This window comes from Lepidochelys kempii, chromosome 5, assembly GCF_965140265.1.
Source record: "Lepidochelys kempii isolate rLepKem1 chromosome 5, rLepKem1.hap2, whole genome shotgun sequence".
Lineage (NCBI taxonomy): Eukaryota > Metazoa > Chordata > Testudines > Cheloniidae > Lepidochelys > Lepidochelys kempii.
In genome coordinates this window covers 44,739,128-44,764,971 of record NC_133260.1, presented here as the reverse complement: position 1 = coordinate 44,764,971, position 25,844 = coordinate 44,739,128, and the positions used below count along the sequence as shown (strand labels likewise).

The 25,844-nt window shown below is 42.7% G+C and overlaps 2 protein-coding genes across 3 annotated transcripts in view; one reads left to right on the top strand and one right to left on the bottom strand.

Annotated features, from left to right (window-relative positions):
- Window positions 1-25,844, top strand: part of THBS4 (thrombospondin 4) — a 59,710-nt gene that overhangs the window by 26,507 nt on the left and 7,359 nt on the right. The window contains exons 10-18 of the mRNA XM_073344118.1: window positions 2,193-2,345; window positions 4,804-4,908; window positions 5,155-5,262; window positions 18,034-18,193; window positions 19,512-19,630; window positions 20,425-20,477; window positions 23,640-23,833; window positions 25,231-25,409; window positions 25,793-25,841. Of these exons, the coding sequence (XP_073200219.1) occupies window positions 2,193-2,345; window positions 4,804-4,908; window positions 5,155-5,262; window positions 18,034-18,193; window positions 19,512-19,630; window positions 20,425-20,477; window positions 23,640-23,833; window positions 25,231-25,409; window positions 25,793-25,841 (1,120 nt within the window). The remainder of the gene's footprint in view (window positions 1-2,192; window positions 2,346-4,803; window positions 4,909-5,154; window positions 5,263-18,033; window positions 18,194-19,511; window positions 19,631-20,424; window positions 20,478-23,639; window positions 23,834-25,230; window positions 25,410-25,792; window positions 25,842-25,844) is intronic.
- SERINC5 (serine incorporator 5) overlaps window positions 21,045-25,844 on the bottom strand; it is an 82,093-nt gene continuing 77,293 nt past the window's right edge. For both annotated transcript variants that reach the window (XM_073344122.1, XM_073344119.1), the window contains exon 14: window positions 21,045-21,173. In XM_073344122.1, coding sequence (XP_073200223.1) covers window positions 21,060-21,173 — 114 coding nt within the window. In that variant the 3' untranslated portion in view covers window positions 21,045-21,059. The remainder of the gene's footprint in view (window positions 21,174-25,844) is intronic.

Sequence of the window (25,844 nt, the reverse complement as noted above, 5' to 3'; positions counted from 1 at the left end):
AGAATAAGAGAACCCCCACATTTAAATATTTAAGTTTATTGAGTGCTTCTGGTGATATCAAACTGCAAGCTCTGGGTGAGGTACTTTTACATAAATTAAGTATTGTGTTACTAAACCCCTTCCTCTGCTGAATATCTTTCTCTTTTTTTAACATCTACAGCATTTCTATCTGATGCATCTTCTGTCCTGTTACTAGACCAGGCATCTTTAGAGATCTTCAGCCCTTTTTCATGCAGTCTTTAGGGAAACAAGTGGGCCTCTGGGTAAGCCAGTTCTTGAAAAGCTCATCAGTGGAACAGACTGACTGTCTGCCCTGCCTCCATTAAGTATCATCTGGGTCAAGAAATGCTGTTTTAAAGGTTGTTTAACTCAGGGGTGCCCAACCTATGGCCTGCAGGCCATACACGGGCCACCAGAGCATTTCATAAGACCCGTGGCCTACTTCAAACACAATACGCTAAAGGCTGATTCATTAGTGTTTTGCCATCATGTTGACATCATTTTAGTTTACACAAATGTGTAAACAGACAATGCTATACCTAGAAACAACCTATCTAAATAGATATGAAACAAACTGAACTTAAAATATAAATCAGTACAGGTGACTTTAAATTTTATTAAAATATGTAGAATCTGTTTGGCCCACACAAGGTTGTGCTTAGGTTTATGTGGCACCACTGGATTCGGAGCCATGATACAGCTAAGAATACATTGTGCAAATCCAAAGTAACTAGCGGATTTCAGGAGTTGTGAGCATGGGTGAACTGAACCCATCAATTTTATTTAAATAAAGGGGGGAAAGAATTGCACAAAGCACTGGATTTCGTACAGTCCTAACCACATGCAGATCTCAGCTAGCTGCCAATTTTCTAAACTATCACTCATGAATTATTTGATTTATACAATTCTCCATCTATCTCCACGTTCAAACTGTGTGGCTTACTGCCATGAAATCAGATGGCACAGATGAAAATCCTAAACAAATCCAGACAAAACCATGTCCTTCCTGGTACAGACAAAATACTACATATGTGGGTTATGAGTATGCTTTTCCAATCCACCTGGACTAGGTCAACTCTAACAGGTCACCCATGAGGCTTTGCTGCTTAAGAGGTAGGAAGTCATCCGAAACTCCTGATAAAACAAAGACTCACTATTTACACATAGAGCTGCATGTCTAGTTATGTCAATATATATTTGTTCCCTTTCTTTGTCTTTGAAAATGTTGAAAGTTATTATTGATTATGGTGGGGTTTTAACTGATGTTCTTGTTGTTGTTTTTTCACCGGACAGTAAAAGATTAAAAATAATTAAGCATGGGGAATAGAGAGCTCAAGACCAAATGAAGTGCCTGTGTGGGCTTATTACAGCCCATTAGTAAACCTGTCCACATCACAATACCCACCATCAGTAGCAAAGGCACTAACTGCAACATCCTTGCTTGGAATCTCTGGGCTTGTTTACCTAAGAAAGTCACACTGATGTAGTTTCAGTGTTATTTTAAGCTGATTTAGTTAAGCCAATACAAAAGGCTGCATGGACACTTATGTCAGTTTAAACAAGGTTTATTTTGATCTAATTTATGTCAAATCCTAGACATTGTCAACAGACAGAAGTTGTACCAGTTTAGCTTAAGTCAGTTTTTAAACTGATTTAAGCAAAACCAGAGCAAACTTTTGGTGGACACATTTATTTCAGCTTAAGAGCAGCTGGTTTCAATTTAGCTTAAACTTGTTCCCAATTAAGTGAAGCTAAACCAAAACAAGGCTGATTTATACCAAAATAAGAGTCCACACATGCTTTTCACCTGTTAAATTGATTTGTAATCTGTGCATAGACAAGGGCTCAGCAAAGAATGAACAGGCATGGAGACTGTAATATCCTTTCCCACCTTGAAGTTGGCTCATCCTGAGTGTGGGCTGCTGCTGGTACTCTACCTGTTCTCTGGATAAATAGGGGACTTTGGTCCCACCACAGCTGCCAGTCTCACATGTTTGGTAGCACTAAGTGCACGTGAAAAAATGTCTATTCACAAAGGAGCTAGCAAGACGCCTCAGCGAACATGAAACTTAGCCTGCACATCATAAGCAAACAGTGTGAGGCAAATCACAGACACACTGTTTCGGGAAGAGGATTGCTTAATTTTAATGCAAAACAGTGAAACTCATGCAAATGATTGATGGTCTTTACAGGGTTCTTACCACTGTGGCCCATGCAAACCCGGTTATACTGGAGACCAGGTCAAAGGATGCAAGGCTAAGAGCAGCTGCAGAAATCGAGCCTTGAACCCATGCAGTGTCCATGCACAGTGTACTGAAGAGAGGCAAGGAGAGATTTCATGTACTGTAAGTTGATGATAGGATATATTTTAGGCTGCTCCAGAAAAACTAGAAAAAACAGTCCTACTGAGGCAATGAGCAGGATGTTTTAGGGCCTGTGTACACTTTGATCAGTAAAAAAGTGTGTTTGTAACCAGAGTATTACCATTTGACCCAGTTACAAAACAGTCCAGTTGTGTCCAGATAGCAGACTCTCTCCCCTCCCCCCAGTACATCTACGTGGTAGCCAAATCTGGGTGGCTACATTTACTATGCTGCCTAGCAGCATTTGTAGGATTGTGTTCTGGAAAGTCTGCCTCTGCTATCTGAGCTGCTATCCTGTATGATCTCAGCAGAAAAGTATGCCAAACATCAACACGCACAGAGCAAGCATCAGCATCACATGGATCTCTGGCCATGTTCTGCTGTCCAGTGAGTTGTGAGGAAGGTTATCTGGTATATAAGTGTGGTTATGGGCTCCTGTCTACATAATGAGATAAGAGTATTCTGACCAGATTACCTGAAGAGTGAGCATGTCAGATTAGATCTCTGGCGAGGGTGACACATAGCTGGTTGCTGTAGTTATTAGTCATGCAACGTGTGGGCACAAACTGTGCCACTAAAGGGGTACAAACTCAATCAGAAGTTTTTGTGTAGCTGGAACCTTAAATACAATAGGCCTAATAGCGTAACCTTTGTACAGGCAGAATTTCAAGTGAAGTGCATTTCTTTTGCCACAAGGAAGACTAATATCAAGGCATTCATACACCAGGAACAGCAGTTCCCCCACTGTGTCTAAAAGAATGAAAACATCACAACCAATGCCTACTGCATTAAATAAAGATCTGTATTGCTCTTCTCTATGGTATATTTAAGAGATTATGAGGGGTTTTTTTCTGCTGTTGTAATGAAAGGGTTGGACAGATCTATTTACTTAGGAGTATTTCTATTTTTGTATGCAAGCATCAGATACGGAAGGAGTCATTTAAATTTGACATTGGTTAAAGTAATCTGAGATGCCAAAAGACTATTCCTTGTTATGTTGACGGTTTTCATTCTAAACCTATTTGTCTTTGTTTAAAGAGATGCAGTAGAACGAATCAGGTGTGTGGAGATTCACTGCAGCAGAGCTCAATTCCATGCCTTTAAAGATGTCAGCTCTATGGGCAGGGTCTCTAGAATACTGTAATATTTCAGAGTCCCTTTCTGTAGCAAGGGTTTATAAATTCTGTCTATAGAGATCACTAATCTGCTTCGGCCAACCAATGGGATACAGCACCTTTCACTTCTTTCTGTGAAAAAACCTGCTGGTTTTAGTCTAATTCTCTATGGATATGTTTCAATACCCCCAAAACACCATGACAGCTAGTATTTATCAGGCTTGCTAGATGGCATTCTCAGTAGAGAGGCCAAGGACACAGTACATATATAGACTTTACTGCCCTTTCTACCCTGGGAGGTAGCAACTCTAAACCAAGATTGAAATGCATTGGTGGGACAGCATGAGGAAGCTATCCCTGCTAGAGTGTGACCAGAAGTGCTCCCTCACCCAACCTCAGTCTTTGCAACTCATCCAACTCATCACCCTGGAAGCAAGGGACTGATCCTGCATATGAATACCACATATGCTCTACAATTTTCTTCTGAGGTCTGAAGCTAAATCAGACATTTTTCCTTCTGCTATCCCCTCCCTCTCTGGCCCTCTAGGTGCATCTCAGTTTTAAGTATATTTATTTCAAAGAAAAAACTGGGATACTTCAAATGTCTGTAACAGAGAGATTTCTAGATATTGGTGCTGAGGACAGTCAGGAGAGGTCTGAAGTCCACTGGCAGTTTTACCCAGACATTTGGGTGTGCAGTTTCAGCAGTTACATCCACAAATTAGGTATTTTTGAGAACTGATAGCAATTTAGATACTTAAACGTTCGTATGCAGAAATGCCCAATTTGCTCATGCAAATAATTGTGTGTAAAATATTCCAGAGAGATTTCAGACTTCTCTTTCTGAAAGTCTGGCCCTCAGAATATATGTTACATACTTTGGCTCTTTTTCCAGTGGGTTTGCATTTTGTTGTCTTTCAGAGAGACTATTGACCTCTGCTTCACCTCGGATCACTAATGCCTACCTTTTCAAAAGCAACCACTAATTCTGGATGATCACCTTGAGACACTGAGGATCTGAGCATCCACTGGAGTCATTTGGAGTTGTGGGTACTCAGCACCTCTGAAAATCAGGCCCTACGTGTCTGACGCTGGCAATCCAAAATTAGCAGATACATTTTAAGTTTGGAGCTAAATCTCAATGCCTACCTTAACAGATAGCGATGTGTGCTTGAATATATCATTATACATGTTAGTGCCTTCTGCACAGCATATTGATCCTTTCTGAAACTGACCTAGGGTCACATCTTGAGCATTGCTGTACATGTTTGCAAAGTGGAATCTTCAGTCTTTCTGTGGTTCTATACTAGTGTTTTCATTTGTAGTGTGGCATTGGTTGGGCTGGTGATGGTTATATCTGTGGAAAGGACATAGATATTGATGGCTATCCTGATGAAAAACTCTCATGCTCTGCTGATAGCTGCAGAAAGGTAGGAGGCTTTTTCTTTTTAATCACCCAGGGGAGTGATAGTATGGGGGCATGAAGAGGCAGTGAGGGAAACACTACGAAGTATAAACACTTTTGCAAGTTCTTTTATGCTTATTTTGTTTAAAATACATTTCATTAAGAAACTTTTCAGGTTAATAGTAAAGAAAGTCAGTCAGCCCCCAGGAGAGAGATTTCAAGTAATGTTGTGGAATGCTGGTCATATTTCTTGGGTTTATTTTTTGCGTAGGACAACTGCAGATTTGTTCCAAACTCAGGACAAGAAGATGCAGATGGTGATGGACTCGGAGATGCCTGTGATGAGGATGCAGATGGAGATGGAATTCCTAATGAACAGGTACTGTACACAGACATAGAACATGGTTCAGGTTTGGAATCCCAGGCCAATAGGCTGGAATGAAGTTGGTGCAAGGTGGGACGATTCTAAACGTAATACAGTACCATTTTCCTAGGCATGTCCCACTGCCCTCACTACATTTAGCCACCCGTACTCACCAGCACCTTCTCTAATGCACTCATTTCTATTTATACAATGCTTACATCAAAGACCTAAAAAATCACACTGTGACAAACAACCTTAACTCCAACCTACCAATAAGAACATAAGAATGGCCCTACTGGGTCAGACCAAAGGTCCATCTAGCCCAGCATCCTGTCTTCTGACAGTGGCCAGTGCCAGGTGCTCCAGAGGGAATGAACAGAACAGGTAATCATCAAGTGATCCATCCCCTGTCGCTCATTCCCAGCTTCTGGCAAACAGAGGCTAGGGACGTCATTCCTGCCCATCCTGGCTAATAGCCATTGATGGATTTATCCTCCATTAATTTATCTAGTTCTTTTTTGAACCCACTTTTGGTCTTTGCCTTCACAACATCTTCCGGCAAGGAGTTCCACAGGTTGATGGTGCAGTGTATGAAGAAATACTTCCTTTTATTTGTTTTAAACCTTCATCTGGTGACCCCTAGTTCTTGTGTTATGAGAAGTAGTAAACAACACTTCCTTATCTACTTTCTCTACATCAGTCATGATTTTATAGACCTCAATCAGATCTCCCCTTCGCCATCTGTTTTCCAAGCTGAAAAGCCCCAGTTTTATTAATCTCTCCTCATACGGAAGCTGTTCCATACCCCTAATCATTTTTGTTGTCCTTTTCTGAAACTTTTCCAATTCCAATATCTCTTTTATGAGATGGGGCGACCACATCTGCACATAGTATTCAAGATGTGGGTGTACCATGAATTTATATAGAGGCAACATGATATTTTCTGTCCTATCATCTATCCCTTTCTTAATTATTCCCAGCATTCTGTTCACTTTTTTGACTGCCGCTGCATATTGAGTGGATGTTTTCAGAGAACTATCCACAATGACTCCAAGATCTCATTCTTGAGTGGTAGCAGCTAATTTAGACCCCATCATTTTATATATATAGTTGGGATTATGCTTTCCAATGTGCATTAGTTTGCATTTATCAACATTAAATTTCATCTGCCATTTTGTTGCCCAGTCACCCAGTTTTGAGAAATCCTTTTGTAGCTCTTCGCAGTCTGCCTGGGTCATAACTATCTTTAGTAATTTTGTATCATCTGCAGATTTTGCCACCACACCACCCTTTTTCCAGATCATTTATTAATATGTTGAATAGGATTAGTCCCAGAACAGACCCCTGGGGGACCCCACTATTTACCTCTCTCCATTCTGAAAACTGATCATTTATACCTACCCTTTGTTTCCTATCTTTTAACTAGTTACCAATCCATGAGAGCACCACCCCTCTTATCCCAGGGCACCTTACTTTGCAAATTACTTTGGAATTAGAGGAGTTCCTCAGATCTGTCACCTAAAAAGAATGGCTTAGGTTTGGGAATCTCCCTTACATCCTCGGCTGTGAAGACCGATGCAAAGAATTCATTTAGTTTCTCCACAATGGCCTTATCGTCCTTGAGTGCTCCTTTAGCATCTCCATCGTCCAGTGGCCACCCTGGTTGTTTAGCAGGCTTCCTGCTTCTGATGTACTTAAAAAAAATTTGCTATTACTTTTTGAGTCTTTGGCTAGCTGTTCTTCAAATTCTTTTTTGGCCTTCCTAATTGTATTTTTACACTTCATTTGTGAGTGTTTATGCTCCTTTCTATTTTCCTCACTAGGATTTAACTTCCACTTTTTAAAGGATGCCTTTTTGCCGCTCACTGGTTCTTTTACTTTGTTGTTTAGCCACGGTGGCTCTTTTTTGATTCTCTTACTATGTTTTTTAATTTGGGGTATACATTTAAGTTGAGCCTCTATTATGGTGTCTTTAAAAAGTTTCCATGCAGCTTGCAGATATTTCACTTTTGGCACTGTACCCTTTAATTTCTGTTTAACTAACCTTCTCATTTTTGTGATGCTACATTACTTGTAATTTAGTAATTATTTAATGACAAATTTTCCTTGAAAAAAATACTGTGTGACCATGTAATTAAATATCTTCCATTGTTGTTTGCAGTATTGGTATAGCAGTGGTAGTTCCCAGAATGTTAGAGAGACAAGGTGGGTGAGGTAATATCTTTTACTGGACAACTTCAATTGGTGAGAGAGACAAGCTTTCAAACTTTCACAGAGCTCTTCTTCAGGTCTAGGAAAGGTACTAAGAGTGTCACAGCTAAATACAAGATCAGGCCAACCGACAGCTCTCTGACACCACGTACTATAGAGAAATCAAAGAAGACCCCACACCACAATTTACCCAGGAACTTAAGGATATAATCAAATCCTTCCCCAAACAACTCCAAGAGAAACTCTACAAACCCACCCCCATGAACCCACCCCCGTGACCTTTTACATGGTTCCCAAGATACACAAAGGAACCTGCACAACACTTTCAAAAGATGAGCCTGGGAGCTTCAATTCATAAAAACTTTGCTTGACACTAAAAATCATGGTCTTAATAAAGACATTGGATTTATGGCTTATTACAACAACCTGCAATCCACTAGTCCCACTTTTTGTGCTATGACTGTGCCTTAGAATATGTGTTAACTACTTATGCTAAACAATCTGCTCTATCTTGTTCTTAGCTGTGGCACTGAGTATCTTTCCCAGACCTGAAGAAGAGCTCTGTGTAGCTTGAAAACTTGTCTCTCTCACCAACAGAAGTTGGTCCAATAAAAAGAGATTAACTCACCTACCGTGTCTCAGCAGTGAAATAGTTAAAGGTGAAAATTTCAGTGTCAACATTATGTTTCAGACATAACAGTTCCATTATCATGAAATGGGCAGGTCTCACCTCCCAGAACTATTGTTACAGGCTGTCCACATTTTGAGGAGGACAACTCTGCATTTATTTACCTGTTCATTTTTTCAAGGGTTTCTTGAACAACCATGAGAGTTAGGCACTCTTGTTTTTATTTAAATTGAAGTTTAGATTCTGTAGCATCCATCCAATAGCAGTGTCACAGAGTACACCATTCACCGTTTGTCTGGTGCCTCCTCCTAGCTGCGCTGGGGATTAGCTCACAAGGTTGACACCCCTTCCCATGGTTGTATACTGTCACTCCGTCTTTCTCTCTGGTCTGCAGCCCCAATCTTGATTCAGGAACCGCAGTATCCTCTTCATGAGTCAGCCCTCTGTCCAAGTCACTCAGCATTCTCCCCTTCAGGGTATAGGGCTTCAAAGTCTCTGTCACTCCCAGTGACCCCGACACTCTTTCAGTTCACTGCCCCACCAGTGCCACTTCCCCCGTGGCAGGTAGGGAACCCAGGCCTGCCCTCTACTCCGGGTTCCAATCCAGGGACCCACAACCCAGCAGTTCTGGGCTTTCCTCTCCCAGCACAGACTGCTCCTTCCCTGGACTTATAGATTCATAGATATTTAGGTCAGAAGGGACCATTATGATCATCTAGTCTGACCTCCTGCACAATGCAGGCCACAGAATTTCACCTACCACTCCTGCGAAAAACCTCTCACCTATGTCTGAGCTATTGAAGTCCTCAAATCGTGGTTTAAAGACTTCAAGGAGCAGAGAATCCTCCAGCAAGTGACCTGTGCCCCATGCTACAGAGGAAGACGAAAAACCTCCAGGGCCTCTTCCAATCTGCCCTGGAGGAAAATTCCTTCCCGACCCCAAATATTGCGATCAGCTAAACCCTGAGCATATGGGCAAGATTCACCAGCCAGATACTACAGAAAATTCTTTCCTGGGTAACTCAGATCCCACCCCATCTAATATTCCATCAAAGGCCATTGGGCCTATTTACCATGAATATTTAATTACCAAAACCATGTTATCCCATCATACCATCTCCTTCATAAACTTATTGAGTTTAATCTTAAAGCCAGATAGATCTTTTGCCCCCACTGCTTCCCTTGGAAGGCTATTCCAAAACTTCACTCCTCTGACGGTTAGAAACCTTCATCTAATTTCAAGTCTAAACTTCCTGGTGGCCAGTTTATATCCATTTGTTCTTGTGTTCACATTGTTGTACCAATAAAATAAAAACCAGCAGGATCTTATTAAAGGGAAAAAGGCAAAATACCACATTTATTGTGAATACAGAAAGAATCATAGTAAGCAGTTAGTTATAGCTATAACATTCCATTCAATCTCATATTTATTCTCACATTCATTCATACAAACACACACACACACACACACACAGGTTCTGCAAGGTTGTTATCATAGTTACCAGCCTTAGAGTTGCTCATGCCAAGTCACTGGCCAGGTGGCCTGGACATGAGGAGGGAGCAGGGCCTTGTCAGATGCTCATCTGATGCTCCTGGAAGTTGGTTTGCAGAATCAGACCCCAAAGTTCTCACTTTTTAGAGTCTATTTTTATAGGAATTTCTTCCTATGCCAGTCTATGGGAATTGCTTCATCATGCTGTTGCTGAATCAATCAGCAGATAGCACATTCCTGACGGCTCCAAGATGTTATCTTGTTCTTTGGTTCTCCCATTCTTGAGGCTGTTGGGTGGATTCCAGTCTGCCCTCCGGGTGGGGTCCTCTGGTTATTTCCACTTGACGCCTTCTTCAGCCGATGGACACTGGATTCTTAGGCTGGCACCTCCCTGATCATTCAGTTATTATCCACACCAAGCATCCATCCACATACATCCTCTATCTCTATTTTAATCACAATTTTTAATACAACAAAAGGGCGGGGAGTCTCTGGGTGCTGTTTCTGTTGTTAGAGTATTGCTTTGAGTCTCTCTCTCTGTGAATTGCTTTGAGAACAGACTCTGTCTTAGAATGTACTAACACAATTAGCAGCTTGCAAGTTTCACACATAGAGGGAGAGAAACAGTACCAAAAACCAAGAGACCTCTTAATTAGTAATACCCTGGAATTTAAACTCTGGGGAATCAAACTCATTTGTGATTTTAATACAGAACTTCTTTAATATGATCCAACATAATCCCCTTTTTGACACTAAGATTTATAATCGTCAGTGTCACTTTCTATGTAGCCTATTCAAGAGAAAGTACTGTGAGGCAATTTGAGTTTGTGATTCCAATTCATGCCACATACATGATCCTAGTGATGTATCTTTACTACAAGGTTCTGGGGCAACAGGCAAGGTGAGGCACACGCACTTTTGAGGAGTCCATTCGGTACAACCTCTAGTGTCCAATAGCTTCCCTCCCTCCCCAGCCCACTGGCTCAAGGTCCAGGGTAGCCAAAAGGATCCCATGTGTAATATGGGGAGTGGGTTAACCTTCAATACCTTTGCCTCCAGGGACTGTTGGTGTGCAATTTTGACAACAATTTCTCCCATTAACAAGTCTGGTTTACAATACTGGAAACATATTGCATCCATTCATATTGATAAGTGTCAAACAATGATCTCTTTCTTTTTTAACAAATGCATCAAACCCTTAATATTTCCCAGTATGACCCAGAACATTTTGTGTTCCAAAGTAGCTAGTGCAAGTATCTGCATTTCAGTGCATCCCATAGCTATGGCTGTGTAGTTTCCTATTTCTAATATTTTTTTTTCTTATGGATAAGCCATGTGGTAGTATTAAGCCATTACTAAAGATTCCATCGGCCTTTTAGGTTACCCAGACCAATTTGGACCAAGTCTACATTGGCATGTACTTGTTTTTGTATCAGGCTGTCCTGTAGCTGGGACAGAAAGCTTAATTTATTTTTAAGTTCCTGCAGGTCTTCAGTATTTTCTTTTTAAACACACAACAGTGCTAGCAACAACACAAAACACAAGACAAAACATAGAACACAGAACACAATTTCTATTGTGACAGTAGATTCATGGTATTGGGTTGCTTTTCAGCTGGCAGCTTTTCCTGATTTTCTGAAAGACAAAAAGAACATGTTTCTACCCCTTTTGGGGTGGCAGATTATTGCTTAAAATATTTCTTTTACAAATACCCTTGCTGATTGCAGGCAAAACAGAGAAATTGCCCCCATATTTTCCTGTTTTTGTTCTATAGGCAGGCCAGGTTTCAAAGGCTTTTATCTTTTAAGGGTTATGGGGAAATTATCCCACTGTTTAGTCATTAAATCCCTGAGTTTTCCTTCTTATACAGCAGACCAAGTTTATAATGTTTTTCCTGCTGTGTTAAGCTTTAAGTTTTATTTACAGGTAATAACTGAGAAGCATCATTACCACACGACCTTAAAGGATTTTTCCAAAAATCATACACACTATACGTTGTTACAGGGATACTTATTATCATTAAATTTATTAAAATTATCTTGTTATCCCATGCCTTTTATTTAGATAATTTGTTTGCTGACCAGGTATGTCCTTTATCTGCAGCTCCTTTGTGCTGCTAGTTCTTTCCTTCCTTTATCATTTAGGTAATTTGCATTTTCACAGAAACTTCCTGCTTTTGGATTTAAAGCCATCAGCAGCTCAGAGACTCTGTCTTAGGGACACAATCAACTTTCACCAGAGTTTTGATTACTTTTAACTTCTGCTTCCAAAACACACAGCAATCTGAAAAAGAAAACCCAACCTATTGTGGCTCCCTTTGGAGCCCTAATAGCATTTTAATTAAGTAGCATGGTATGTTTGCATTTCTTTTGACCCTTCTACAATATACCCTGCACATGTTATGGGGCAAATGCACATTTCTTCCATAGTTTAACTTCTATAACATTATCCAGATCCATTTTTACATAAGGTGTCACTATTTCTTTTTTTTGCTTACAGAGTTTTCATGTACCTTTATCAAAGTGACAGTCTGATTACTCAGAGCCATTTTAAGACTCAGTGTTTCTAACATTGCTTCTTTTTGTTTTGTGCACCTCACCCCTGCTGTTGCTTCAGAGAGGCACTGTCTTTTTTTAATTTTTTTTTTTACTACAACTCTCATCTGCTATTTTGTTACAAAAACAAACAAACAAAAAACAAACAAAAAGAATCCAAAATTTTTTTTTTTATATTCTCCTGATTTTGACTGCCCTGCTGCAGCCACAACTTAAAAACATTTTAAATTTTGTAAAGCATTGAGTTACCTTTTAAGGGTTAAATGCCAAATCCCAAAGCCAAACAACACTAATTACCTGTGTCTAGCAAAAAGGTCTGTCAGTTTTGCAACTTTGAATTAAAGAGTCAAATAGATTTTTAGTGGCATTATTTAAAACAAAAACAAAACTAACTGGTCCTTAGAACTTTACATATTTACACACACACAGACAGATACATACACATTTTCTTTTCCTTAACATCCCTTCCACACTGCTCTGTTTTTTACATCTTACATTCCCTTTATACATTTGAGGCAGTTAAGTTCCAATAGAACCCTCTTATGTTCTTTTAGCAAATTTGACTAAATTGTCCAGTCAAATGATTTTAATCAGATAGTTTATTTTTGCCTGGCTAATTTACAGACATTCCTTTGGAAAAGGGCCCATTTTTCTTTCAGAATGGCTGCAAAGAAACCAAGAATGCTCTAACACTTTTCCTTTTTAACATTTTTGGGTTAAAAGTTGTTTGGGTGAAATACAAAGTTTAACTGCTTAATTCCCTCCAGCCTCTGCAGAGTTAACTTTTTTTTTTTTTTACTCTCTTTTCTCTTTGTAATTATGCCTGGGGGTGCCGTACATAGGACCTTCTCCCCCTTTACCTGCCTCCCTCCAGCCTCTGCAGAGTTAACTTTTTCACTCTTTTTGTATTCCTGGAGTGCCTCTTTCACTATTTTCAGCTGGCTTTGGATATTTGTAGCCAGCACCTTCCAATTGTCTGCTCCCTTTTCCATTTGTGCCTTTTCCTCTTTACATGAAGACAAGCGGAGGGAAGAATCCTTACATGCCTCCCACAACAACCAAACTGCTGCTGCATCTCTTTTGGCAGCATTAGAAGGTTTGTATATGAGGATATACTGAGCCAGTCTATCCTCTAGGTCCGAAATAGTGCAGACATCAGCTAGGGCTTGTTTAGTCCAAGGACTGTGCCCAAATTTTTTTTTGAAGGATTTGTTTAAAAGGTGTAATTTCTTTAACAAAAGGTGAGGTTGGAGTTCCTTCTGACTCCATTCCTCCCTCTAGTACTGGCTTACCCTGTTTTCTTTTAAACATCTTAACATGGATATTTCAATCTCTTTGTCACTGCTGGTATTACTTAGCAAGTGACACAGCCTAGATTCTGAAATCATAGCTTAATCTATGTGTTTTTCCCCTGCTACCTTCCCGGAGGCCAGCAGGTCCCCTGCTACCTTCCCAGAGGCCAGCAGGTCCAGTTAACCTATTTCTCCCTGCTACCTTCTCGGAGGCCAGCAGGTCCGGTTAACCTGTTCTTCCCTGCTACCTTCTCGGAGGCCAGCAGGTCCCCTGCTACCTTCCCAGAGGCCAGCAGGTCTAGTTTAATCTGTTTTCCCTGCTACCTTCTCGGAGGCCAGCAGGTCCCCTGCTACCTTCTCAGAGGCCAGCAGGTCTGGTTTAATCTGTTTTTCCTGCTACCTTCTCGGAGGCCAGCAGGTCCCCTGCTACCTTCTCGGAGGCCAGCAGGTCTGGTTTAATCTGTTTTTCCTGCTACCTTCTCGGAGGCCAGCAGGTCCCCTGCTACCTTCTCAGAGGCCAGCAGGTCTGGTTTAATCTGTTTTTCCTGCTACCTTCTCGGAGGCCAGCAGGTCTGGTTTAATCTGTTTTTCCTGCTACCTTCTCGGAGGCCAGCAGGTCCCCTGCTACCTTCTCGGAGGCCAGCAGGTCTGGTTAACCTAATAGAAATGCCTAGCTCACTAGAGCTGGCGGTGTGCACACCAATATTTACAATAACTGAGGTTTTTTACCAATATTCCCCCTTTCGCAATTCTCCACCAAAATGTTGTACCAATAAAATAAAAACCAGCAGGATCTTATTAAAGGGAAAAAGGCAAAATACCACATTTATTGTGAATACAGAAAGAATCATAGTAAGCAGTTAGTTATAGCTATAACATTCCATTCAATCTCATATTTATTCTCACATTCATTCATACAAACACACACACACACACACACACACACACAGGTTCTGCAAGGTTGTTATCATAGTTACCAGCCTTAGAGTTACTCATGCCAAGTCACTGGCCAGGTGGCCTGGACATGAGGAGGGAGCAGGGCCTTGTCAGATGCTCATCTGATGCTCCTGGAAGTTGGTTTGCAGAATCAGACCCCAAAGTTCTCACTTTTTAGAGTCTATTTTTATAGGAATTTCTTCCTATGCCAGTCTATGGGAATTGCTTCATCATGCTGTTGCTGAATCAATCAGCAGATAGCACATTCCTGACGGCTCCAAGATGTTATCTTGTTCTTTGGTTCTCCCATTCTTGAGGCTGTTGGGTGGATTCCAGTCTGCCCTCCGGGTGGGGTCCTCTGGTTATTTCCACTTGACGCCTTCTTCAGCCGATGGACACTGGATTCTTAGGCTGGCACCTCCCTGATCATTCAGTTATTATCCACACCAAGCATCCATCCACATACATCCTCTATCTCTATTTTAATCACAATTGTTAATACAACAAAAGGGCGGGGAGTCTCTGGGTGCTGTTTCTGTTGTTACAGAGTATTGCTTTGAGTCTCTCTCTCTGTGAATTGCTTTGAGAACAGACTCTGTCTTAGAATGTACTAACACAATTAGCAGCTTGCAAGTTTCACACATAGAGGGAGAGAAACAGTACCAAAAACCAAGAGACCTCTTAATTAGTAATACCCTGGAATTTAAACTCTGAGGAATCAAACTCATTTGTGATTTTAATACAGAACTTCTTTAATATGATCCAACAACATTGGTACTGAGCTTAAATAATTTCTCTCCCACTCCGGTATTTATCCCTCTGATATATTTATAGAGAGCAATCATATTTCCCCTCGGCCTTCTTTTGGTTAGGCTAAACAAGTCAAGCTCCTTGAGTCTCCTTTCATAAGACAAGTTTTCCATTCCTTGGATCATCCTAGTAGTCCTTCTCTGTACCTGTTCCAGTTTGAATTCATCCTTCTTAAACATGGGAGACCAGAACTGCACACTGTATTCCAGGTGAGGTCTCACCAGTGCCTTGTATAACGGTACTAAAACCTCCTTATCCCCACTGGAAGTACCTCTCCTGATGCATCCCAAGACCGCATTAGCTTTTTTCACGGTCATATCACATTGGCGGCTCATAGTCATCCTATGACTCCTTCCTACGACTCCTGGTTTCGCTCCTTGCTCTGGGTGTACCAGCCTCAAGCCCTCCTCCCAGGGAGTGACTGCCCTTTACCAGCTAGGGTTGCCAACTTTCTAATCGTACAAAACCAAACACCCTAGCTCTACCCCTTCCCTGCCCCAGCCCCGCCCCCTGCTCACTATATCCCCCCTCCCTCGGTGGCTCGCTCTCCCCCACCCTCACTCACTTTCACTGGGCTGGAGCAGGGGGTTGGGGTGCGGAAGAGGATGAGGGTTCTACGTGGGGGTGCAGGCTCTGGGGTGGGGCCAGAAATGAGGGGTTCAGGGTGCAGGAGGGGGCCTCAGGCAGTGTCAGAGAGTTTGGGTGCAGGAGGGGGTGAGGGGCTTGGGGTGCAGGAGGGGGCTCCAGGTTGGGCGGGTGGGGGCAAGGGATTCAGAGTGTGGGAGAGGGCTGTGGGTTGAGGCAGGGGATTGGGATGCAGGAGGGAGTACGTGGGCTGGGCTGGGGGTGCGGGCTCTGGGGTGGGGCCAGGGATGAGGGGTTTGGGGTGCAGGAGGGGGCTCCAGGTTAGGAAGGGCTCAGGGCTGGAGCAGGTGATCGGGGTTGGAGCACAGGCTTAACTCGAGAGGCTCCCGGCCAAGGGCACAGCAGGGCTAAGGCAGGCTCCCTGCCTGTGCTGGCACCATACTGCACCCTGGAAGCAGCCAGCAGGTCCGGCTCCTAGGCAGCGGGGCCAGGAGGCTCTGTGAGCTGCTCTCACCCACAGGCACCACCCCCTCCAGCTCCCATTGGTCTCTGTTCCCAGCCAATGGGAGTGTGGAGGCGGAGCTTGGGGCGGGGACAGCATGCGGAGTTCCGTGGCCACCCTGCTGAGGAGCTGGACCTGCCGGCCCCTTCCGGGGCCCAGTGTGGTGCCAGGACAGATAGGGACTAGCCTGCCTTAGCCGGGCAGCACCGCCAACGTGACTTTTATTGGCCTGGTTGGCAGTGCTGACCAGAGCCACCAGGGTCCCTTTTTGACCAGGCATTCCAGTTGAAAATCGGACGCCTGGCAACCCTATTGCCAGCAGCAGTCCCTGTTCGGTGCCAGCTTCCTGGCTTTATAGGCCCTGCCTGTTATTGCACAGCTGAACCCGCTTGCAATCAACTCCCTGCTCCCTAGCTCTTCCTCCAGGTGCAGTCTGTGGAGTTAGTAGGCCTGCCTGGCCAACTTAACCCCTTCTAGTCCTGTGTGGGGTTGACACCCTGTCACAGGTAGATATATTAACAGTGTTAATTCAATTAAAAATTAACAATGAATTTAAAAAGTAGCCCATGTCTCAGATTTTGTTACAGCAAAACAATTTTCAAATCTCAAAAACACCCAGGAGCCTATTTGCTAGAGGGAGAGGCAATAAAGTTAGTCTCATCCCCAGAAAAAGAACTTAGAAGCCCATTTAAAAATTATTATAACTCAAATAATGAATAGTTTGGCGTGAGAATTCAGTCTGTACTCAGGGCCTGGTCCAAAGCCGACAGCAGTTAACGGGAGCCTTTCCAATGATTTCAAAGGGCTTTGAAGCAGGCCAGGTCCTCAAAGAGTAAGTGCTGTCAGTTTGGGATGATTCACTGTGTTATTGGTGCATAACAAAAAATGTAATTCCTGCTTTAAATGCAAATCCTAATGCAGTTCTAACTGTGGAATTGCTTTGGCGCCTTCACAGTATTGAACCTGCATTAACAATAAGACACAGCTGATACTGTAAACTAACGTAGGGCCCTATTGTCCTGTCCATCTCTGGGTGGAGAGAGGATGAGAACCCAGGTGTTCAAGAGGAATGCGCAGAAGAGGGAAGTGCTGCTTCCTTGTTACTGTCCCCCCCAGCCCCTCCCCACGGGCCTTGCAGAATTAATACCAAAGTAGAAAACATGTTAAATCTGGAATTCAGGCTTTTTTGGGTGAAAAGGTCAAATTGCCAAGCAGAGTCTTGGTTTGAGGATATACCAGTAGGGGGAGCCGGCTTTTTTCCTAATGCAGTGGTTTTCAACCTTTTTTCATTTGTGGACTCCTAAAAGATTTCAAATGAAGGTGCGGACTCCTCTGGAAATCTTAGACACAGGCTGCAGACCCCCACGGGTCCATGGACCACAGGTTGAAAGCCACTGTCCTAATGGATTGAAGCAGTGTGCATCCTGAAATGCAGACCCTGAAATAAAACACATTAAATAAGAGAACCAGCATATTAAGGCAGACCTTTTAAATGGACCCATGTGAAATGAGAACCAAAAGTCACTGTTATAAACAAACCCTTTTGCACATTGGACAGTAGTACCTCTCATCCACACACACTGTATATAAAAGCTGGAAGTTGGTATAGGACCAGTGAAATCTGGTCCTGATTTATAGACCACATAGAATGCCAAGCTATTTACAATAATATATTTGCATCTGCAAAAGAGTTTACAGTGTATAAATGAGAGTTAGGATTATTTGACTCAAGTAAGAATTTAACAGAAAGGAATTTGTGTTTTTCTCCCTGTTAGGATAACTGTGTATTGGTGCCGAACATTAAGCAGAGGAACAGTGATCAAGATATCTTTGGAGATGCTTGTGACAACTGTCGCACAGTCTTGAATAATGACCAGAGGGACACAGATGGTGACGGGAAAGGAGACGCCTGTGATGATGACATGGATGGAGATGGTTGATCAATCTGCACTTAACATAATTCTTTAAAATCACCCAGCATGTGCTGTGTGTTACGGCACGGCTACACTAGAGAGTTTACAGCTGCACCACTGTAAACTCTCTAATGTAGCCGCGCTAAGCCGACAGGGCCTCTGCTTAACTACTCCAGCCCCCACAAGCGGCAGTAGCCCTCCCGCCGACATAGTGCTGTCCAGTGCTTATGTCAGTGTACTTGTCTCTCAGTGGATGGTTTATTCACATCCCTGAATGACATACATTAGTATCGTGTATGTCCTGTAGTGTCGACATTGCCTAACAGAAGATGTTTGGAACCAGCTTTTAGGCATCTCTAAGGCCGAATACTTTAGTTCTAGTTTCCAACAGTGATGGGGTAACCCAGAGATACTGTGTAAAACCCAGCAATTTTGACTGTTTCCCTCCTGGCAATTGGCATGGCTGTAGTAGAGGACACGAAACATGTTGCAAGAACAGTTCTGACTAACCTGTAAGACTGCAAAGTGTGATAACTATGAATCCCAACAGCAGCAGCAACTCAGACTAAAATGCAGAAAATTTAGGGACAGCGTCACTTGGTCAAACACATCTTCTCATGTGAGATTTTGTCAGAGATCACATCTCTGAACGCAACTCCTAGTTGCAGCCATTTTTTTTTATTTTGTGTAAATATTGATTATTTTTTTTGCTCCACCCCAAGCCCTGGGCAATGTGCAACAGTTAAATTCCACAATAATTCATACAACAATTAAAAGGCTGTTGAACATTTTAATGGACTATCAATATTAACAGCAAAAAAAAAAAAAAAAAAACCAAAAAAACCCCCCCAAACCTCTTCACAATAATCCACAGGACCAACCACATCCTAGCACATCTGACTGCCTCCTGCCTGAATGCCCAAGAGATCCCGGTCATGCAACATTTTATTCTCATTGCTGCGTGGGGCTTGGATAAAAATCAAGTGCCCTTAAATGTAATATAATAAATGAAATGTCACATGATATAAACTGTATGGTATGGGGACAGAATGCATTATGGGGACAGAATGCAGTGAGGTGTGCAGGAAAATGGAATGCAAGGCAAGGTCATTAGTGAGATGCTCCTAACCTTTATTAAATGAGATGTGCACAGAAACAGATTTGCTGTTAATGTTTATGATGTAATCATTCACTGTGCCCTAAGTGAACTGCTGCAGACATTGGTGATGGCTGAACAGTAATGCTGTATTCTGTGAAAATACATAAACGGGTGCATTTGGAAAATACACACATTTGGAAACCGAGGGATTAATTTTGACTAATATTGATGATTTTTCCAGGTATTAAGAATCTTTTGGACAATTGTCAGAGGGTTCCCAATCGGGACCAAAAGGACGGGGATAACGACGGTGTTGGTGACGCTTGTGACAGCTGCCCCACTATCAGCAACCCCAACCAGGTTAGTGAGGGGAAGAAAAATCTGTAGGATAGCACAAGCCTCAGCCACCAAGTTAGTGAAAAAGTGACGGTGAGCACCAAATAACTGTAGAAGGAGACAGTTGGAGCTACAAGAGATCAGCTGCTTCCATTTTGTTAAAGGATATGTAGAAAAAACTTGTGAAACTTTGAAAGCTTGAGTTTGGAAAAGGAGACTGGAAATAGGAACAGATAGGTGCTTTTTCCACAGTCTGCATGTCTCATTGTGCACCTTCTCTGATCAATTTGCCGCAACATCTCCCATCTGTGGTGGGCGAAACAAGTCAATACAAGCCTATACAAGTCAATGGGAAGACTCCAGTGGGAGTACAGATTCGTTACATGTATTCTTTCTTTCATTAGGGCCAAATGTTGATTTTCTTATTCAGACAAAAACCTCTATCACCACAGACTTAGAGTCTGTTTACTCAATGAGTAGATTTGCTACAGTTTTCTCTTCAGTTGTGTAACACCGTAGGCTTATTTTTAAGGTACAGAAGAGGGAAACCTCTTCTGGAAAACGAGGGTTGACTCATTTTCAGTATCTCAGGCAACTTTCTTTTTTTTTTTTTAATTCCTTCAGCTAGAACCCCAGAATCTAGTCCCGCCCAATTTAATACTACTTTGTTTTTCTGCCCTTGTTAAATAAGTTTTCTTCTTTCGATCACCCACCAGAAGATCTATTTTATAAAAAGAACTGATCCTGCCAATATAGTACTGTCATTTTAATATTCTCTCAGCAGTTAACACTACAATTTCCTCTGTTTCTGTTTCCAGTCAGATATTGACAATGACCTGATTGGAGATTCTTGTGACACCAACCAAGACAGGTACAGTACCCCCATCTAATATCAACAAGAGAACAATACTGGATCAAATTTAGCCCTGGCATAAGCTAGTCTAATTCCACCCACTTCAGTAGAGATGCACCCACACTCCCATCAGGAGTTCAGCCCTAGGTTATTTTCAGTATTTCCTGCCCAGTAAGAACATACTTTATTTTCATTACATAAAATTCTCTTCTGAAATAACTATCATTCAAAGCCATGGTCATCAATTACTGTTGCTATAACAGTAGGTAAACCATCCCCCCTTCCACTTTCTCCCATGCACATATGTACATTTCATCAGTTCAGGTCCAAAAAGGGTATAGAAAACAGGTACATGACATGATTCAAAGCTGATTCTGTAGAAAGAAAACTGGCAAGCTCCACACAGAATTTATATTATCAAATCAACACAAATCAAAACCACCCAAACAATTTTAGGGGGAGGTGTTTTCCCCACTAACACACAAGACTTCACTATAACATAAAGTTTCATTGTAAAAGGCAAGGACCTACCTGAAAAAAATGTCCCTTTCACTTTAGTATAGGAGTAGTGGTAAAGTCTCTCTTCATCCCTTGCAGATACTAGGCGGGGCAGGGGCAGGGGCAGCTGAGGATGTGCTGGGGAATCCATGAAATGCCATTTCTTTTCTCCCAAAGGCAGTGACTGTCACAAGACCAGCTGCATTCGCTTTCACTCTATGATGAGAGCAACGCCAGCAAAACTAGGTTTAGGGCATTATATTTTACTCCTCTTTCCACAAGGAAAAGGCAACTACTACTTGCCCCTGCTCAAAGCAGAGGAAAGGGGAAGTGATTAAATCCCTTAGGAATGCACCATTTCCCACGCATGGGAAGGTGATAATTGCTGCATTCCAAGGTGATTAGCACAATGGAAACCACTGAGGCCTGGTCGGCAGTAAGGATTTCCTGAAACTACCCTACCATCGTTTATCCTCATGTATGGGGATTAGCTTTAACATGGAGTGAAGCTTCACTGCAAAGAGAGTGAGGCCTTGTCTTCACTGCTAAAAAAGTGTGTTTTCTGTCTTGGGGTAGCTGTCCCACGAGCTATCCTGGGGTAAAAACACAGTGGAGACAAGGCACTGTAGTTTTTCTGTGAGGTAACTGCAGGTTATAGCTACTCTACAGCCATTACAGTGGCACAGCTACAGTGCTCCAGATGTCCAGGTGGAGCACCGTAACATAAACGCTTCCCACATCCACCGAAGGGGCTTTTCTGTCAGTGCAGTTAATCCACCTCTCTGAGAGGCAGTAACTAGGTCAAGGGAAGAATTCTTCCGTTGACCTAGCCGCATCTACACCAGGGGTTAGATTGCGTTAACTACAGCACCATGGGCAGTTGTGAACTGGTCGATGGAGGAGGCTAGCCCCCGCTCCCTCCCTTCTGCCCCCCCGGGCCACCAGCCGACAGCTCCTGGCTGCCCAAGCGCCCCCAGCCCCGGAGCACCAGGCAGCCACACCCCCAGAGTACCAGGCTGGCGGGTGGCACAGTTCTAGTGCCCCAAGCACCAGGTGGGCAGCGCAGCAGGGCCCTGGCCCCAGCGCCAGCTGCCCAGAGTCCCAGAGACAGTCCCTCAGCCCCAACCAGCCTGGGCCACAGAAGAGCAGGACCTGCTGGATGGGGCCTGGGGGCGGAACATGGACGGGGCCACACCAGGCTTTTTTGGGGAGGCTCAGCCATACACAGCACTCAGGGCATGAAATTTTTCACAGCCCTGAGTAATGTAGCTAGGAAAAGTGTAGACCAGGCCTAAGTGACAGCACTGTATCCCCAACTGGGCTTGACCTTACCTAGTTTACCTTGAGGTAAATCTAAAGTGCCTTATCGCCACTGTGGTTTTGCCTCAGGGTACCTCACACACGTTTGTTACCCAGAGGAAAAACTCGCCTTTTTTAGCAGCGAAGACAAGTCATGACTGTCCGTTGATAAACGTTGCAGCTAATCCTGACTCTCACTGCACTTCACTGTGGCTCTGGCTACTCTAGGCAAAAAGGTATTGGGGGGAAAAAAAATTGCTGGAATGCCTTGAGTTTGCAACACCCTCTACCCCTACACAACAGCAGCCCTAGGTGCTTCACCAGCATGGGTTATACAAATTGGTTGCAGTACCTGAGGTAAGGTCTTCAGAAGGAGTCTGACTGAGCCATTGTAGCTTATGGTGATTTCACTACACCACAGTCAGGAAGCCACAAATAGGTTTGGAAGATTTTTATTGGTAAAGGTTGGTAAATGTTGATTTCACCGAACACACACAATCCCTGAACAAAATATTTCCATCGATAACAATAGCAATTTACAGATATGGAAAGTCAGATAAATGCTGCTTGAGAAGTTTAGTAGATTCCCGCCTTCATGTTGTAATATGGGCATTAACTGAGCTGGAGCTGGTACCATTTAGATATGGCTGGAGGGCAGTTCCTCTGCTTCCCCTTCCCACCCTCCCCCAAACCCCGTGATTTACCATGTGTTAATTTTAAGAAGAGGGAGCCTCTGAGGCAAGGACACTGCCAGGGTCAGGTGTAGGGGGATCTCTGCTCTGCCTGGAGAATGCAGCCTCCTCCCCATAATTTGGCAAAACAGCGAACATTTAAATTGATTAAAAATTAGAAAAGGCTTAAAAATAAACATTGATTAAAAAAAAAAATCAAATCCTGCCAAACCTAACTACTAGTGATGCAGCTGTATCAGTTTAGCTAGGCCTCAATGCAGGGCTGCTGCTGTATGGACATTTCCCAAAACACCTGTCAGTGCTGAGTACCATGGACTAGGCCCATCAGGAACCCCCGGTCACAAAATGTTTGTACCTCAAAATATTTGTCAAAAAGCAGTGTTGCTAAACCATGGCAAGGAGAAGCCAGGCACGTAACCACTTCCTGTACTCCGTGTCCTCACATTCAAAAACTGAAGCTTCACTATAACCAGATTAACTATGAGCAATTTTCACGGTCCCAGATATCTCATTTCACGGTCCTTGTGAGAGTTTTCCTTTCATTACATGTGCTGGCATCAGGATCCATCCGATGGCATCAACTATACTTTGTATTTCATGATTGATTAGCTGTTGTGCTCTAGTCTGGGGAGAAGAGCTGATTCTTTGTGTGTGTGTTTTGTGTGGTTTGTTGTTTTGTTTGAATTCATAGTGACGGAGATGGACACCAGGACAGCACAGACAACTGTCCCACAGTCATTAACAGCTCCCAGCTGGACACTGATAAGGATGGGCTGGGTGACGAGTGTGACGATGATGATGATAATGATGGGATTCCAGACCTCATGCCCCCGGGTCCTGATAACTGCAGACTGGTTCCCAACCCAGGACAGGAAGATGACAACAGTAAGTCTGTTCTACCCACCTATGCAGTTAGTGAACATGCAGTACACTTACTGTAAGGCAGCATGTTCTCACCAAGGGGAACCAAGTTCACATAAGCCCCTGTTGTCCAAAGTCTAAAGGTAGATTTTTCTTTTGTACAGGAGGGAGCCCTGTTATGTACAAGTCAGGACTGACACATATTACGAGTAGCAGCAACCAATGGCTCTGTCCCATACTCTGGGCCACATTCTGTGCTGCATCTCTCAAGCAGGCGCAGCTGGGGTGGGGAGAAGCTTTAAGCCATCTTTGGGCCTCCCAGATTTTAGGCTACTCTGCGGGCTGGGCAGCCCAGGGATCACTCTGACTTACAGAAGCCTTCCTTGGCTGCCTGTAAGCTGCTGCTGTCACACCTTTGACATCCCCCTTCTTCTCCAGCATGCCCCTACCTTTGAGGAATTCCCTCCAGGGGCACTCAATGCCCTTCATGCTGCTGGAATGGCATAGAGGTACTAGCAGAGGCTAGAATTTGGCCCTTGGCTCTCACTTTCATGAACAATTTAAATTCACCAAATTTATTCAGATGTGAAAGACAGACTCACATTAGGATCCCTGTGACTCAGCACAAAACTGTAAAATCATCTGTCTGTCTCTGTTTTTCTTAAACCAACTAACTTGTAAAATATCCCTGGAAGATTTTTCAGTTTTCACCATAACAATGATACAAAACAATCTTAAAAACAAGCCAATACTGTAAAATCTCTCTACTTCACATTAGTGATTGAGGGTACTCCTTGCACCTTACTGAATCTTGCAAACAAGCAAATGACTAAATGGTTTACAAAGCAAGGAGAATGCATCATGGAATATACTTTATTCGTTAATTTGGATATTTGTATTTTTATACTTAACTAGAAAATATACCTATACAAGAATTTCTAAAAACAATGGTGTCTTGGTCATTTGAGAACTTAGTGTGGAACTGTGCTGTCAAATCTTTGCTTACAAGTGGCAAAAGACAGTCATTTTGTGTCTCATTATGTGGTATTAATTTTAGTCCAACAAAAGTGCTATACACTTGTATTCTGAATTTTGCTTGATCTGTTAGCCATGTCAGATCTGAGTACAGCGAATGGTGCGTTTGTTAAACCTTAAAAAAACACCTATTGCACCTGTCAAATTTGCTGTAAGTTTCAAGCACTTTCTGTAGGTTCCTTTGCCGCCATAAATTTTAAGGTGAGAAGGGACTCTTAGATCAATAACTTGTGTATGGCTAAAGTATATCTTCCAGAAAGGCAACCAGTCTTGATTTTAAGACATCAAGAGATGGAGAATCAACTACTTCCTTTGGTAGTTTGTTCCAATGGTTAAGACTAAGGTGGTTGTAGATAATTCCCCTTTTGTTTCATTGATGCATTCAGGTGATGGAGTTGGTGATATATGTGAATCGGATTTTGACCAGGACACAGTAATTGATCGAATTGATATTTGCCCTGAGAATGCTGAGATCACCCTCACAGATTTCAGGGCTTATCAAACTGTGGTCCTGGATCCCGAAGGTGATGCTCAGATTGATCCTAACTGGATGGTTCTGAACCAGGTAAAAATACATTCAACACCTTTTAGCTGTCAGAAACAAATAATTACAAAACAAAATAAAAAAAAAACAAAAACAACCCAACCTGTGCTGAGCTTATCAGAATCTGTCATTTCTTTGCTAAAGCATTACAATCAACTGATGCTTGCTAAAAGCCAAAAGGAAAGGATATTTTTGAAAAAGTGTGCAACTAAGTTTGAAGTTACACACAACACTTGGGCTAAAATAATTACAAACACAGAAAGCTTATTCCGGGAGAACTTCACTGCTGCACAGAGGGCCAGCATGAGGCCGATGTAGAGCTGTGGAACATCTCATTGTAGCAGTTGCAGTATCACCCTATTGTTTATTACGCCTCAATAACATAATTAAATTTCCCCTCTCAGGGTATGGAGATTGTACAGACCATGAACAGTGATCCTGGCCTCGCAGTTGGTA